A 16,405-nucleotide genomic window follows, 5' to 3' on the forward strand; every position below is an offset into this window, starting at 1 on the left:
CTTACTGCAGTTACCGGCTGATCTTACTGCAGTTACCGGCTGACCTTACTGCAGATACCCGCTGATCTTCATGCTGTTTTAGTCAGCACAGGGACAGCAAAATTGGAGCATAAATGTAGTATAGACCCTTATTATACTGCCCTGGCCTCTGCTGAGCAGTTCTCACTACTATTTGGGATCTTCCTTTGCATCTCCTATCCTATACTGGAAACCTTAAAGGAGTATTTTAACAATTGCTATGGGCAGCAATGACTGGCATGCTTAGGCCTTACAAAGTACTCAAGCCTTGAACAGATGCCATATTTTGGCTGTAAAACAATTGTTTGTGATTAGCTTGGATGAAATTTAAGTATTAGTACAGGGGGTCCCACAATGCCAAATCATGAAAAGTCACTAATGTTTACGTCATGGGTCATTTCCCACTTTTCCTTCCTACCATTGAACAGGACATTTCCAGCATATATTTTGCAGTGGGTGGAAAAACCACTAGCAAACAATCCCCATGAAAATGGCTGAGGGCCATCAATTTCTATGGATTTTTTATTTAATTGATTTGTTGAATATAAATGTTTTACTACCACACACCACAGTCAATGCACAGTCAGTTCTTTAGCATTGTTTTTTTGAAAGTGAGGGAAATGCAAATTACAGCTGGTTCAACGAATAAGCCCAATAGTGTTTTCCAGTGCAGTATGGGAGTATCTGCCTAGTGGTACATCTATAAAAAAGATACTCAGGGAAAAGTACAGGAGGCATCTGCTGGAAAGGCAGACGAGGGGTTAATCCAGAAGGCCAGGCAGCAAGAGACCTGAACAGGGGATATGTACAGCACTATTCCCTCCTGTGGGTCTTTCAATCCCCCCCTCACATTCCTGCCATTCCTGCAGCCGATTGCCTGACAGGAGAGCGATCAACCCTCGGCCCCAGCTACAGATAAGACCTGGATGGTGGTTGAAGCTACGACATATGGACAAAGATGATGGCTTACATAACTCAGAGAACCTGTTAACCCCCTAAAAGCTGGGGAATTTTAAAACCTTAGCAACCCACCGACTTATCTGGAAGTTTCAACCTCATGACAACTAAGAACAGTATGTCTCCGTAAGTCCTTTTATAGCCAACAGACCCTACCAAAGATTTCCTCCAGGGTCCTGATTTTTCTAATGGTGAGCAGAATAGCACCTATATTGGGCATTACGATGAATAAGGTTGGCAGGGCAGCAAATGTCTTGTTATGCATAGGCATCAAAGACGCAATCAACATTTGGGATCCAGTGGGCTTCAATGTTCCTGAACCAGCTGTAAAATTTTAAAGGAACCGATAGGTTGAACCGTCCTGTCACTAGACAACACCTATAAGGATCATCTGAAAGACATGGATGTTTTTACACCCAAGAAGACCCAGGCTTTGGCCAGCATGCAAAACTGCAAAACTTTCCATCAAGCTCAAATCCCGAGCCCCAGTCCCCCAGTTCGCATTTATATATATCTTCTTCTGGGTTTTATATCTTCCTCTGGGTTCTTCTTCCTACATCACCTGATCTCGCATGTGTGAGATTGGCAATTTTTTTTCTTCCAAAGAAAAGGCTCCAAGAGTCTTCCAGGATGCGTGACATAGGCTCTGCACTATCATTCTTTCTTGAACACCACAGCGATCAAGACAAAAAGGAGAGGTGCTACACTTTTTTTTTTTTTTTAATAAAAAATGAGTTGCACTTAAAAAAATAATAGAATTTTGACTACTGTTGTCTACCCTTTTATGTAAAGTAAAATTTTAGAGCATAGGTCTGCTTTAAGTCCATTTTATAAAGCAAGCCTGTCCAGTTTTAAAGGAATGCAGCCAAAAGATTCCTACAAGAAGATGTATTATACTCATCCCTGATGGTCTGCATATCCTGCCCCCACCTCCATTGCAAGACCAGTCTCTTTGACATTTGACACTTCCAGGAGTGTCGGATATCTGGCTCGCCCCACTGCTCATCATAACTCATTCCAGTGACCACGTGTCACTGTTGGATACCCTACTAACATAGGGGTTGGTTGATAGAACCACAACGTTCAATGGGGGACACAGGCACCCAACACTCCTGATATGCCAATTGCCAAGGAGACTGCCGGAGGCTGAAGCAAGGAACATTCATTTTTTAAATCCAGACAGAGTCACATTAATAAAAAAAAAATACACCTAAACTGCCACAAAGGCATAAAAAAATACAACTGATATTTTTTAAGATCAGCCCATTTACAATTTATTTTTCCAGCAATCTATTTGATCCCCCTTACCTAAATGTGCCCCAACATATTTTAAACCTTACTACACAACAAAGGATGCTTACCTTTCCACCATGTGCGTCTGATCCAAGGAAAGGCCATCGATCGCAGTGCATTCTGGACATTTAAACTTTTTTCTTGGCGTGACCTGTGGGAATCAAGAAGCAAAAAAAAATATTGGGAAGGGTGACAGTCGACAGATGAAATATTGTTTACCCAGCACAGGACATTTCTCTGTTATGATATGCAGCTTGTCATCTTCTGGCTACAGGTTACACGGCTTGGGTAGCTCAGGGCTAAGCCTGAAATCCAACAAAAACAGACTGCAGGATTTGCATGCTCTCCTCCTCTCCCATTTCTATGTGAGGAGAAAAAAAAAAACTGGCGATGACAAGCCCTTTAATTCCCTTTTAATGACTTCTCACACCGCTAAGGTCCCTGTGTAAACATCATATGGTGTGTTGGAGTTTTCAAGCTGCTCGCGGCTCCTCTGTACCCTTCACCCACCATGGGAGATGAGCCGTGTGGTGCCTCAATGTGGGGTAATCCCTGCCAAAAAGAGACGGGGCCAACACTTTGGTCCGCGTAACAATTCGCAGGGATGGCAGAGGGCCCAGAGCCACCAACCTACAGCGGCGATCACAGGCAGAAGGTGTTAGCGCAGCATCTGATAGGGGACTGGTGGTGACAGCACAGGAAATGAATGCGCAAAGGGCCAGCGATCAAAGCAAAGCCGCTATGACCAAGATACCCCGGTAATGCAAGGGATTGGGGAAGTTGATTGCGAGATCACTTTTAAATTAACATTCGCAAGGAGTGAAATTTGTAATTAACATTCCTCCAGTCAGCTGTCTTGGGGCGGACAGATGGTCATCTATAAAGGGCTTCTAGTGATGCCACTTCCAAAATCCGCCAACGGTTGAACTTGGCGACTGTAGAAACACAGTACTATAATACATCATGCACAGTGAAGTGTCAACAAATGATAATCATCAAAGGTCAGAGCCCATAGCTTAAAGCTCAACTTCAGGACAGGCAGATACCCGGGTGTCGAACAACCCTTCCATCTTAATATTTACATTTTTAGTGAATTTAATGCCTTAATTTTGGTTGTGACATCCCAGGGTCTTCTTCCTTTAGAGTCAATAGATGGTAATGAATGATGAGGGAGGCACCGCATTATGACATGAATTCTGTTCTTTGCACTAAACTTCTATGAGCCCAGTGCAGTTTTATGACAGTGTGTTTTCATGATGTCCTGTGCATCTTCACTAAATTCATTAGCAGAAAGCGCTAAATGTCACCTTTATCACCAGCTAGGTGTGGTTTATTTATATAGATAGGAAATCAAACAACTTGCCACACTGATTATTAATATATTTTTTTACTACACTATTTTATTAAATAAAAACAGAAAAACAATATCAATTACAGACTTACCTTAATAGGTGCTTTCCCTGTTACATTGGCAACCAAAAAGTTCATAGCGATGTCTTCGCAGTTCATGTGAGCATCCACCCAACTTTTGATGTCTCCCGGCATTTTGTAGGTGTACAGGTAGTTAAAATACTGTCCATAAGGATTTGAAAAGGAGATAGGATAAAAGCAGCATTAGTCTGATGATGTAATTATTATTTATATCATTATTAATAAACAGGATTTATATAGTGCCAACATATTACGCAGAGCTGTACATTAAATAGGGGTTGCAAACGACATATACAGACAGTAACACAGGAGGAGGAGAGGACCCTGCCTCGAAGAGCTTACAATCCAGGAGGTGGGGGAAATAACACACAAAAAGAGGGGGGATATGTACAGGTGGGAAATAGTGAAGGTGTGATGAGCTTATGAATAAGGAAGTCATTAGTAGGTCATTGGAAAAGTGAAGAGAGCCGCTAGGGGGGTATTTTTCTACCAGGTCAGAAAGGTAAGTGGGACAGGAGCTGTGAAGGAATTTGAAGGCAAAGCAAAGGAGCTTGAATTTGATTCTCACGGTGAATAATGGCATTAAAGCTATGAGATTTATGCTTTGTGGAAAATGATTGAGGATAACGCAGAGCATTCATCTGACAATGACAGTTGGAACAGGGAATGTTTATTTGTTAACAGGTCCTGACCAACACAAATATAGCTTGTGGGGAAAGTCCATTAGCCAACAATTACCAAAAAAACAATGTGCACATGGCACCTCAGTCTCACTTTGTACAACTGCCACTCACCTTATGTCTATGCAGCAGCACTAACTTGAATGCAGACAGTCCTAAGTGTATTTCCAGATGTTGTCCAAATCTATCCCTAACCTTTCTCCACCACTTGAGTAAGTCCTAAGAGTTATTTGGGCTTTTGTTTGCCTTGTTCCTTGTAAAAACAGCTTTTGTTACTTCCCGTGAGATCATTATGAGGCTTGTAAAATTTTTGAAGCTTAGTTTTAATTGATGTAGACTAAGAGTCCTCTCCCTACATTGGCATTGTGTTGACAGCCTAAACAGGAAATGGTTCACAAACTATCTGATAAATTATTTTTCTGCAGAGTTTCTCAATGGATAAAACCTGGGAAAAAAGAAAAAGTTGCAAAAAAGTCTGGCAGGCTTGTTTTTTTTAAATATATATTGTCCATATATATATATATTATTATTATTATTATTATTATTATTATTAAATATATACTTTAAGTGAACCCGAGTTTTCTTCACACAAGGCAAATTGCTTTAATTTTAAGCCACTTCCTACAACCACTTACACTTAACTTTTTCCTTTCCTTGGCTGCTCTATTCACCCACAGGAGTAAAGTGAAAAAGCTTCATGTAAGCCTAAAATCAGGACTTGTTAGGGCTGAAGTCCTTCTTTGTATACCGCACTGGGCATGGAAGCAGCCAATCACTTAAATTCAGCACGGTCACATGAAAAAAAAGGATCAAGCCATGTGTTTCCCTATGCCTCAAAGTATTTGATAAATGACCCCTTTCCACCATTCAGCAGCATGGTGGCCCGGAGGTTAGCACTCTTGCCTTTGCAGCACTAGGTCCCAGGTTTGAATCTCAGCCAGGACACTATCTGCATGGAGTTTGCAGGTTCTCCCCGTGTCCCACATTCCAAAAACATGCAATTAGGTAATTGGCCTCCCCCCAAATTGACCCTGGACAGTGTTAATGACATATGACTATGGTGGGACATTAGATTGTGAACCCCTTCAATGGACGCTTCAGATTGTGAACCCCTTCAAAAAACCTACACCATTTTAGGTTCATTTATATGACTGAAAAAAAACTAATTAAAAAAACAAATTTTTTCAAGGAAAAAAAAAAATCACAGAAAAATAATCCTAAAAATTTTAAAAGTATGCATTTAATTAAAATTCTTATATAGGTATCACCTATATAATTTTAGGCAAAGGAACATCTGAACATCTGAACATTTTAAAGACACTCTTGGGAACTGAACAGTCAGGGAGGAATGCACTAAGAGCCTGCTAGAGAACAAGCCTTAAAATGTGTTGTTTGCTGTAACACAGGCCAGTGAAATCACACAGATTGACAGATGATTGGTACTCTTTACCATAAAGAGGTACTACTAGTTTAGAAGTAATTAACAAAAAAGTCATAGTCATTTTTTCTCTAATGCCAATCATTGGTGTAGAGGTCTATCAGACATGTGAATTGCAAACAACTAATATTTAGCAGGTATTTACACTGCTTTTTATTTATTTATGCAATACAGAGTAGAAAGCTGAGCTTACGTGCAAGATATATATTCCTCAATCTCATACTTAAAGGTACATTATACTGCCCTTTCAGGAGAAAGTAAAAGATCTTAAAGGCTACCACCTGCCCCCCTATACTCACCTTTGCCATGTTGCATTGGAGTCAGGAGTCCAAGCCCTTTGGTAAGCTTTATTTCAAATAGTATTCGTGCTTGCACAGGGTAAAAATTATCCCCTACTTATGTAACATTAGTCAGACCTGGTAATAGGCTGTTCAGACCTAAAAATTGCCTTTTGGAAGTAGGGTACTTGCTGTAACATATCCGGAAGCAACAGGGGTGTCGGTTGAGCAAAAAGCAGTTTAGAACAGGGGGGAGGGGGTGGTAACCTTAAATGGGTAAAGAGATGGTGGGCTTTTAACAGACCCTGTCACTGTGTATTGGAGAGGCCAGTGGCACAATAATCAGTGAAACATGTCAATGCAATATACATATATACATGTACATTGAATAACATAAAATTATATACGGAAAGAGCTTCACATACCTTGTGATAAAAAGCGGCCCCAGTAAGCACCATAGACACCTCGTTGGTCCACTCAGACTCGTATTTCCACTTGCTCATCTCGTGGTCCCATAGATGAAGACGCCCTGGGTAGCCCACCAGCCGATCTGGAAACTCCCGCCAGACCTACCAAGACATGAAAAATACTGAATTCCAGTTCTATGTCCAACGTCCTAATGCCCGGGTAAAAAAGGAATGTTGTTCATAGCAACAAGATCACCCTTTAATTTTCCAGTGTGCAGCAATATTCCTAATACTCAAATTGATACTGGGCAGCACAGTTGGCACAGGCCTTAGCATTCTGGCCTTTGTAGCACAAGGTCAGAGATTCGAATCCTGGACTCTTTCACCAAGAAGTGTCTATGTTCTCCCTGTGTATGTGTGGGTTACCTCTGCGTAATCTGGTTTCCTTTCACATACCCCCAAAAAATAAGCAGAAATGGGTGCGATGCACATTTGGTACTTTGAAACCCTTAGCCCCTCTCTATATATAAATCAAGGCTCAGAACCTAATAACAGGGCTATCTTCTACCAGATTGAAATCGGTTCATGTGGAGCAATATGGACTGACCTCCTCTAAACAAGCCCTGTGGTACAATATAGATTGTTTGAGAGAATACTTCCTACCAACTGGTTGGTGCAGACAGGTAACTTTTCCAAGCAAGGTTTTGTTTTGGAGAGAAAGACAGACAAAACTCTGTCTCATGCCATGGGACCAACAGGGATAAAGCTTGCATGTAAGAGGGGGTTGACGATGGTGTGAAGGCTTTGTAACAATGCTGCCGTATACAGACATGTCACCTTCCAACACCCCCACCTCTGAATGTGCAGCTGGATACAATCAGGTCTGCGTCTTTTGTCACTTCATTCATAACCTTACCGCTGACAACAGGATCAAAACTACAGGAAAGTCGGAGCAGGCCACGCCATCATTAGCAGCACCCCGAAATGTTAAACATGCTACTGGCCACATTAATAGGTCTGATTTACAGGCAAAAGTGGGGGTGGGAGGGGGTCAGGCAGGACGCTCAGATGAAGGTGGAGAGAACGGTCACCAGAAACACACAACAAGCTCCCAAGTGTTCAACAAGAGGACAACCTGGACCAGAAGTTAGCTATACATTGTCTGATTAAAAGAAAAGATGGGTTCTTCCAGCTACACCAAACCATAAATAATTAAAATAACCTGCATTTTCAGAACCCCTCAGTTTATTCCGATTAATGGCAACATAAATTCTTATAAACGTGGTCCAATATGCTCTAAGTGGCACAAAAAAACTTTGAGAGCCAAATGGATTATCTGAACCAATAATCCACATTCTTTATTTCGCAAATACAGAAACTGCTTCCACAGAAATTTTTCTGCATGGGAAGGTTAAAGTTTCCTCTTCCAGGTACAAAGTGTGCTTTGCAGTGACCTTTAAGTGGACAACTTTGATTCCAGTTTACTCTATAGATCATTTATGTATATATACAGGGTGATCATACCAGCCTAATTACCTCTTCTCAAGTGGGAATAATTTCAGTTCAGTTAAGCTTTACTCATAGCTAAGCTTTTTTATGTCTCATTATTTATTATTGTATCCGTCCTTCTTTATACTTTCTTTGCCAAGGTGATAGCTACAAGGAAAACAACCTTATGGTGAGAATAGAAAAAGGAATGTCAATTATGGCAGCGTTAGATACTAGAGTAAAACACAGGGAAGAACCACATGGGAAACCCCTGCACCAGGGACCTAATCAAAGAGAGAAAGGTCAATGGTCTTAAAAACAGATAGGAAAGAGCAGTGACTTGACCTTTGAAAATGCCAAGAGCCATACAGTGGTCCGCACCCATCAACAAGCAGGAGCGTAATTGTCCTACAGAATAAGTCTCTGGGAGGAAAGTCCCTACACTAACACAAAGTAGGCCTTTTTATGTTTGATAATAAACTTTCTGATTTGAGCATAATAGAAATTATAGACTTGGGGATACCTCTGTTACTTAGAATTTGGCTTCAACAGCCATGCCATTATAGCTAGCTACTAAGGATGGAAAATTGTCTCGAGACAGTTGATCCGTATGGCCTTGCTCAATCCTACGGTGCAGGCAATAAAGAGGTTTTAGGGGAGGAAAAGAATAGATCAACTTGAACTGAGCTATGAAGACACCAGAATATCCATTACTTCCACCAGTACGATCTATAGCAAGTTTTTTGTTAAATCCGAAGACTAGGAGTTCACACATTTGAACATTTGATGTCCACCACCTATTACAGGTCCTGGAATACCTCCAAGTTTGGAGGCCACTCTTCAGATTCAGATGCTGCAGCGTGATCAGCTAAGCCCAGAATGTACACAGGTATTCGGGTTGGAACATGCAGTTTTTCCCAGGACAGGATCCACTCTACCTCTCCGGGTGGGACGAGACTGGTGGTTCCTCCCTGATGGTTGATGAATGCATAGTGTTCAAATAAATCTAGATCTGATGGTCCTTCAAGCAGTTTGGTCCAGTAATAAAGTGATCACCAAATTGCCAGATGCTCAAAAACGTTTATTAGGAAGTACTCTGCACCACCAAGGTGACCAGGATTATCCGCAGACTGACAGGATGTTGTTGATTAAGAGAATCTTCCAAAAGACTGGAAGAAAGGACTTCCCTGACTGCAAAGCCAGTTTCCTGGGCCACCATGCCAGTGACAGCTTTGTCCTCATTATCAACTGATTCGACCTGCCTATGGGAAGTACTGATTTACCCCACAATGGCAAAATTGTGCTGCAAGGAGTTGACCATCAGCCTTTAGACTCCTGAAAAAGCAGGCAGTCAGTTTCTGGATGGAGAAGTACAAACCCAAAAACAAAGAATCAGAAGCTTCTCTAAAAAAGGAACAGTCAGTCTTGAAATGCGTTGCAAACTTTAAATGTTAAGTGAGTAGCACCAACAATTTCTGGAGGTTCTGGATTCATCAAATCCTCTGTAAAATATGGGCAATCAGTGTGTGATTGCCCTATCAAAAAGCTATTGTCAACTGGTCCCTCAAAAAGAAGTTGTTTAAGTATCCCAAACTGAGAATACATCACAGCCAATATGGGAGCCCTTGATGAACACTTGAGCAGCCGAAGAGAGATGGAACGACAGAACCACAGACAGGTACTGGAGAGCTCACAAAACTATGTGATGGAAAGTTGGGTACATGGAAATTAGCAGCTTTCAGTAAACTAAAATTAAGTGTCACAGTCATATACCGTGTACATTCCACAAATGTAAAGCAGATGGCTGTGGCCAGCAGAGCACAAGGTCAAAGGCAGTGGTGATTAAATTGGCCTACTCCCTTGGCGAGTCTTAAGAAACAGGACAATGCCACCTTTATCTTGCCTTGGAAAGCTAACAATCAGAACTAGGATTGAAAAGGACATCAAGTGGAAGCTTGCTCAGTCCAGGAGGTTACGACTGTAGAATGGTCGGAAAGCCAGGTTAAGGATGACTGCGCCAGATAACTGCCATTTGGCCATAGATAAGTTGGAGTAGAGAGTACACCTTGTTAGGTGGCAGGCTAACATGGTCATTTGCCTCCCTGAATGGGCAAATTGCCATTGCCTCCTGAAAGGTAAATTAGGAGAGAAAGAAGCAGGATGTCTAAGCTGACCGTTACAGTTTCGATATTTTACTTTGGGTTGCTTTTTAATAATAGAAAACAAAGAATATCTGCACAAAATTCAAAAAGAATGCTCACTTATAACATAAAAATAAATTGCATATAACATAATTCTCATTATGTTAGATGCCATGGAGAAACTGGGCCAATAACTTGCTATAGGAGGTCCCAGCGTGAAGTAATGTGGAAAGAAGTACAGGCTGCATTTCCCACAGAACCCAGTAGTCTGGCAGCTGGCACCACTGTTTCTATTGCCCAACTCTCCAGAGACACGTAACTGTTTCGAAGAACTAACCCCAGGCCTGAATACTCCAGAAAATCCTTTGTACCTGCCAATGCATATTTTCGATTTGAGATCACAGATAGAGAACATTTAAGGGCACGGTCTGGTCTTGTCCCACAGACAAAATAAAACTTATTTACTAGTTTTCTGCTTCTTCCAAAGAAAAGATGACCGCTTTTTAAAAAGGAAATTACTGTTTAATGGAATGAGTAAACAAAGTTATGAATGTGATGATTCCATGAAATTTAGTTTTGATGCATGTTTGACATTTTTACACGATTACTCTGCCACATTATAACAAAGGAATTTCTTAGGTTTCGTTCACACGGATACCAAAAAGGGGATATTGGCACATTTTCAATACCTGCCAAAAGCTTGCCAACCACAGAACCTGAAAAGGTGTAGTAATGTCATTCCATTTTTCTTACCATTAATAAAAGCCATAAAAAGTTTTATTAATGACTGAAACATCATATTATATCCACATCTCAAGCATTATCAGTAAGTTATAATAAAAAGGAACAGAATGTGCAAATTTTAGAGCATCCCCTTTCTTACTTGGTGGTTGGTGGAAATGGCCCTCTTGTAAATTGGTGGTCGGTGGAGAAGGCCCACCTTACACTAGGGAAGAAGTGTCTACTTACATTGGCAGTTAGTTAGGAAGGCCCTCTCTAACCCCAATGGACAGTGGAGAAGGGCTACCTTTATTGGAGGTAAAAGGAGATTTGAGATCAGTGGAGAAATACCCTAAAGTTCATTTCAGACTAAAAGGCCAGTAGAGAAGTTCCCATGAATGGTCAGTGGAGAAGTGCCCCTTTTCACTGGGGGTCTGTATAGATGTGCCCAATTACATTGGAGGCCAGTGAAGTGATGCCCATTTACAATAAAGATCAATGAAAGAATGTTCTTAAAATGAGCAGTTAGTGGGAGGACCCCATTATACTGATGGTCAGTTGAAAAAACACACCCAAAATAACGCTAAAAAGACAATTTATTTACAAAGAATTGTTTTGTGGGTGGGTTAAATCGCGTAGTAAACATTTTCCCACACTTTGTGCTGCAGAATCCCGAAACAGCACAAAGAATATTTAGGCTGCAATATCTCATTTATTTCATAGGCATTCACCAGTGCTGGCAAATCATTGGGATTGGGGGTCTATAGTACCTATAAAACATGTTCCTCTGTATCCAGCACCCATACAGACGCCCTCACTACAAATTAAATGGTTCTCTCATCATAGTATCACTGTATATATGAAAGTACAGTAAGATCAAACTTATTGAAGCACAAGCTACTGGAGAGTTTTCTATTTAAATAAAGTCTAAAATGACTAGCAAAGAAAAAAAAAAATATAGTGCCAGTGAGCAGAATGGGACATTTGTCCGTAAAATCTAAGCACCATTGCTCCACGTACAATGACTATTGTTTACCGGCATTATGGTTGTTAGGTGGCATCTACTCTTTTTAAACCAAGGTTGGGAGCAGAATAAACACGCCACATCAAATGCTACAAGAACAGTAACGTATATATAAAGCTACCCCATAAATGGTGTACAGGCAAGTCAGCTACTTACCTCGTATCCAAACTGTAGCTCATCAGATGTCAGCATAATAATGTCATCATCAATAGCTAGGACAGCTTCAGTTTCAATCTCATCATAGGGAAAAAAGCGATTGCTCAGCTTGTTCTCTTGTGTTCTGACCACCTTCAGAGGTACCCGGATTTTGGGCCAGAGGGATTCTGTAAGAAGAAAGTCAACGAGATTCAAATGACCAACAAAGAGAAATAATCAAAAAAGATGGCATATTGTGATTAACCAACAATCACACTTCCTATTTACTGTCTATCAGTGTTCCCATGTCTTCGCTTTTTATCTTGCTGTCAACCAGTCACAAAGGGGGCCAATGAAAAGAAACCATAAAAGCAATGTACAGATTGGTGGCAAGGTTACAGTGCGGTTAGTGTTTTCTAGTGTTGAACCGCTGCCTCAGCGGAGATCCTAAATGAAGGATCTTTTTGTGGCATCCCAAAAGAGAATGAACAGGGGTGCCAGTGAGTGGCTTAGTACCGATCACTGCTGCCTACTGTAAAATCTGCTGCCCGCTGTGGTGCGAGTGGTTGACAAGGTGCTAGCAAACAGCAGCCTGCAGGAATGCTTGATCCCATCATAGGTCTGAATCTGCCCTAAATAGGCTAATCTCCAGCCTAATCATCTGTTGTTTTTGATTAAGGGTTTCTTTACCTTCCAGTTGCCACATGGGGGATTTTGCTTGACTTTCTGACCTGAAGAGACAACAGGAATCTCTTGATTGGGTAATGTCACCTTAGACTGCTTTCACCAGAACATGTGTGTCCACTGCAAGATCTGCCCTCTATTCTTGAACTGTTGACATTGCAAAAATGTAGATTTTTCCCTAATTTTAGTCCTAGTGACAGTGGTCATAAGGACAAAAAAGGGTTATATCCCTTTAAATCTCCAAGCTAATTACCTCCTCGACAAATCTTTCCTCCCAACCCATGCTGCATGTTACTTTTTTCCCCTCTATGAAGATAGATATACTTGATTAAGTATGTCATTTAGGTCCCTGGGTGACTTTGCTTGTTAGCCCAGCACGGCAGATGACCAGTCCCTGATTGGTCCCCATGCTGACATCACGGCTGCAAACCTTTGTGGATTATGAAAGGACCCAACCAATGGATTAGCAAATGCAACTGGTAAAAGTATGGTGCCACCAAAATCACTAAAAATACAGATTTCCAAGACAACTTTCATCATTGGTCTTATGACCCCTTTTAGCTGGGCGCACCACCCAGCACTTTTCAATAATCCCTTGGCTATTATTGGATGGTTACTGAAAAGCTGGGTCATAATACAGTGACCACCACCTGCCTACAGCTTCTTCCCACCCAGTTGGAAAAAAAAATTACTGGGGAAATTATGGATATTCATAAAAGCACGATTTAACTAGGATGTACTGGTCTCATCATTTCTCGTTACTGAAGAAGCACATGCGAAATGCGTAAGTTAGAAAGATACATAAGATTGTAATGTACAGCGCTGCGTAATATGTTGGCGCTATATAAATCCTGTTTATTATTAATAATAATATTAATATTAATCTATGCCATGTTATGTCCAATGATGTTGGTACATGTTGGTATGTTTTATTATTTAGATGAGTCACAATACAGGGGTCACCACCCACCTACAGCTTCTTCCCACCCAGCTTAAAAATGTCTATATTACTGTATTTGTATGTTTATATACTTAGGACCACACCAATAAGAAGTGTCCACATCACTCAGGTCACATGGACACTTCAATAAGGACATCCCTTCTGAGGAAGAAAAAAAACTTAGAACTGACTGCAGATTTTGGTAAGTTGTACCTAAATTGTACCTGGCTTTATTTGATATTAATACTACAGTGGGGTTGCTTGGGGAGTTTGAGGGAACAGCGGAAAAAGATCAGAAGATCAGCTTTAAAAAAAGCTTTGCCTTGTTCATATACAAGACAGCTCCGTGATCACAATTCCCCTGCTATGATACATTAAACATGGAAGAATTCCTTTTCTTTTAATTTGACCTTAAAAAAAGTAAAATAAATGACTGTACTAGACAGGGACACCAAAGGGAAAAAATTAAGATAAATACTCCTAAAACATCACTCCGCTTCAGCCCATGTGTATATTCCCTGCAGTTTTCAAATGCCTGACCGCAGTATTTATTTAAATGAAATTAAAACGAAATGTTAGAGAGCGGGGGGGAGACCTTGACGTCTCAGCAGACATATCGAAACTGCGGCCAAATGCGGCCTTGTTAATTATCACCCTTGTCGACTACTGTAAAGAGGTAGCGGACCTCGCAGAAGTGTGTGTGTTCTGATGTTTCTCTCCATGATAACTTATTATTTAGATATAATTATGCTGCCCTTGCAAACATTCCCAGCCTGCTGAGCACAAATATCAATTTACACGACCTCAACAGCCATGTGTTTTGCTGTTATGTTAAAGGGGATGAATGCTATAGCAGTTCAGAACGGGGCAATGTTCGCTTAATGCTATAACGCAGCTGCCTGCGGTGACATTGGGTAGTTGTGTTCTTTCTGGAATTTGTGCATTATTAGTGGTCGCATTAAAATTACCCCTAAGATGCACCATAAACACTGACACATAAAGCTAAAAATGTCATAAGGTTTAAAGCTTAAGAAATTATTAGTAAATGCTAAAGCCATGTTCGTTCTTAGTGGAATCTTGGTGAGCTTTGTGTATTTCTTCCAAATCTGCAGTAATCCAGTGTGAAACATTACCTCTGTATAGGAGCTACCTGTAATAACTGGTCACTGCTGCTCTTTTTCCATGTGCAGGGTTCATTCTACAGCTTTGCTCTCCGAACAAGCTATGTACAGACCAGTAATGATGCCACCACTACATTCTAAGTGTTCTCACCAGCCCCTTTTATCTGGGCGCACAACCCGATTGTTTTTGGGTGGTTACTAAAGAGTTGGGTAACAATACGGCACCACCACCCACCTAAAAAGCCTGTCACATATCCCTAGAAGCTTTGGGATTTCCATTTAGTCTCTACCGCCATGGTTGTAAAGACAGAAGACTCAATGGAAAGCCCAGAGCCTCCTGAGATATGTGGCAGGCTTTAAGCTGCTCCTTCTGGGGATAGCTTTTTCTCGCAGTCCGAGATCAAGTGACGTAGCCAGATGCCGGAGACGAAGGAAGAAGATCACAGAACCCAATGGTTTCTTAACGATGGGACGAAGAAGGAATCCAAAATGGAGTGGGACCGAATGGAAGCCAAATATGAAGGTATTGAGGTTCTACGGAAATTATTTACATTTGTGCCCAGCATTCACTTGTTTTCGATCTCTTCATTTGTGTGCATTTAATTTTAAAAATATTACCTGGTTAACCCCCATGAAGGTCCAGATTTAGAAGCCAGAAGTGTAAAATTGACATGGTCATTGGTTAAGAGCCATCATATAGACGCATGGAGAGATTCCTTAGCCCTGTGGGCTCCAGCTAGTACAGTCTTCCCAGATATATTTTTTAAGCTGGGTGGGAAGAAACTGTAGGTGGGTGGCAGCCCGTGTCAATATCAGTCAATAACCACCTAAAAACAGCCTGATGTGTTGGGGTCAGCATCCTACGGCAATATGAGGGTTTATTAACACTTACATTTTACATTAATGTGCTCCAATGTACCTGTATTGACGTGTCACAAAACAACAAAGAAAGTTCTTTTTTTTTTTTGACTGCGATGTAATGCACAGACAGTTTTTGAAAGTAATCAGATTTTTTCACCAGGGCAATCTCGTCTCTTAGTAGTCCAGCAAAAATAAAACATAATTTTAGATTTGTAGCTGTATGAGCAGCTTTGGTGTTTGAGAGGTACTGGGCTAGAAAGGTTACAAGCCCCATGCAAGAGGTGACAAGTAATTATATACTTGCCCTCATTAAAAAAAATTATTACCAAGTGAGTTGTATATAAAGCAAAGTAGTTCTCGAGTTAGGCTATGTACACACGTCAGATGATTCTCATCCGATAATCAGGGCTGATATAGCACGAGAATCTGGCATGTGTACAGCGCTTGTTATTCATCGTTCATGGATCCGTCCTGGCCGTTCCACAAACAATCGTAATGGAAGTGAAGGGTTAGAGTGCCGCTGCATTGTTCTTCCCCCTCCCCTCTCCATAGAGCAAAACGGTGCTGTATGTACAATGCTCATTTAGTCTTTTGTCATTGGAAAGAATCCTTTTCAACTACAACTATTGAACGTGTGTACGCAGCCTAAGTTTTAAAATGAGCTCAAAATCTTTATTGCTCCATCTGCTCAGGCACAGTTCTCTCAGATGTAAACGTGAGGTTGGGAAATTCTCCTTGCAACAGGCTGGAAGGTGGAATACTATTAAAGTCATCTATTTTCCCAGTGCA

General features: G+C 41.0%; 1 protein-coding gene across 2 annotated transcripts in view; it reads right to left on the bottom strand.

Annotated features, from left to right (window-relative positions):
- EXT2 (exostosin glycosyltransferase 2) overlaps positions 1–16,405 on the bottom strand; it is a 56,504-nt gene that overhangs the window by 6,746 nt on the left and 33,353 nt on the right. For both annotated transcript variants that reach the window (XM_072422170.1, XM_072422171.1), the window contains exons 10-13: positions 12,032–12,198; positions 6,521–6,664; positions 3,712–3,840; positions 2,337–2,419 (exon numbers count right to left, since the gene is read on the bottom strand). In XM_072422170.1, coding sequence (XP_072278271.1) covers positions 2,337–2,419; positions 3,712–3,840; positions 6,521–6,664; positions 12,032–12,198 — 523 coding nt within the window. The remainder of the gene's footprint in view (positions 1–2,336; positions 2,420–3,711; positions 3,841–6,520; positions 6,665–12,031; positions 12,199–16,405) is intronic.

This window comes from Pyxicephalus adspersus, chromosome 9, assembly GCF_032062135.1.
Source record: "Pyxicephalus adspersus chromosome 9, UCB_Pads_2.0, whole genome shotgun sequence".
Classification (NCBI taxonomy): domain Eukaryota; kingdom Metazoa; phylum Chordata; class Amphibia; order Anura; family Pyxicephalidae; genus Pyxicephalus; species Pyxicephalus adspersus.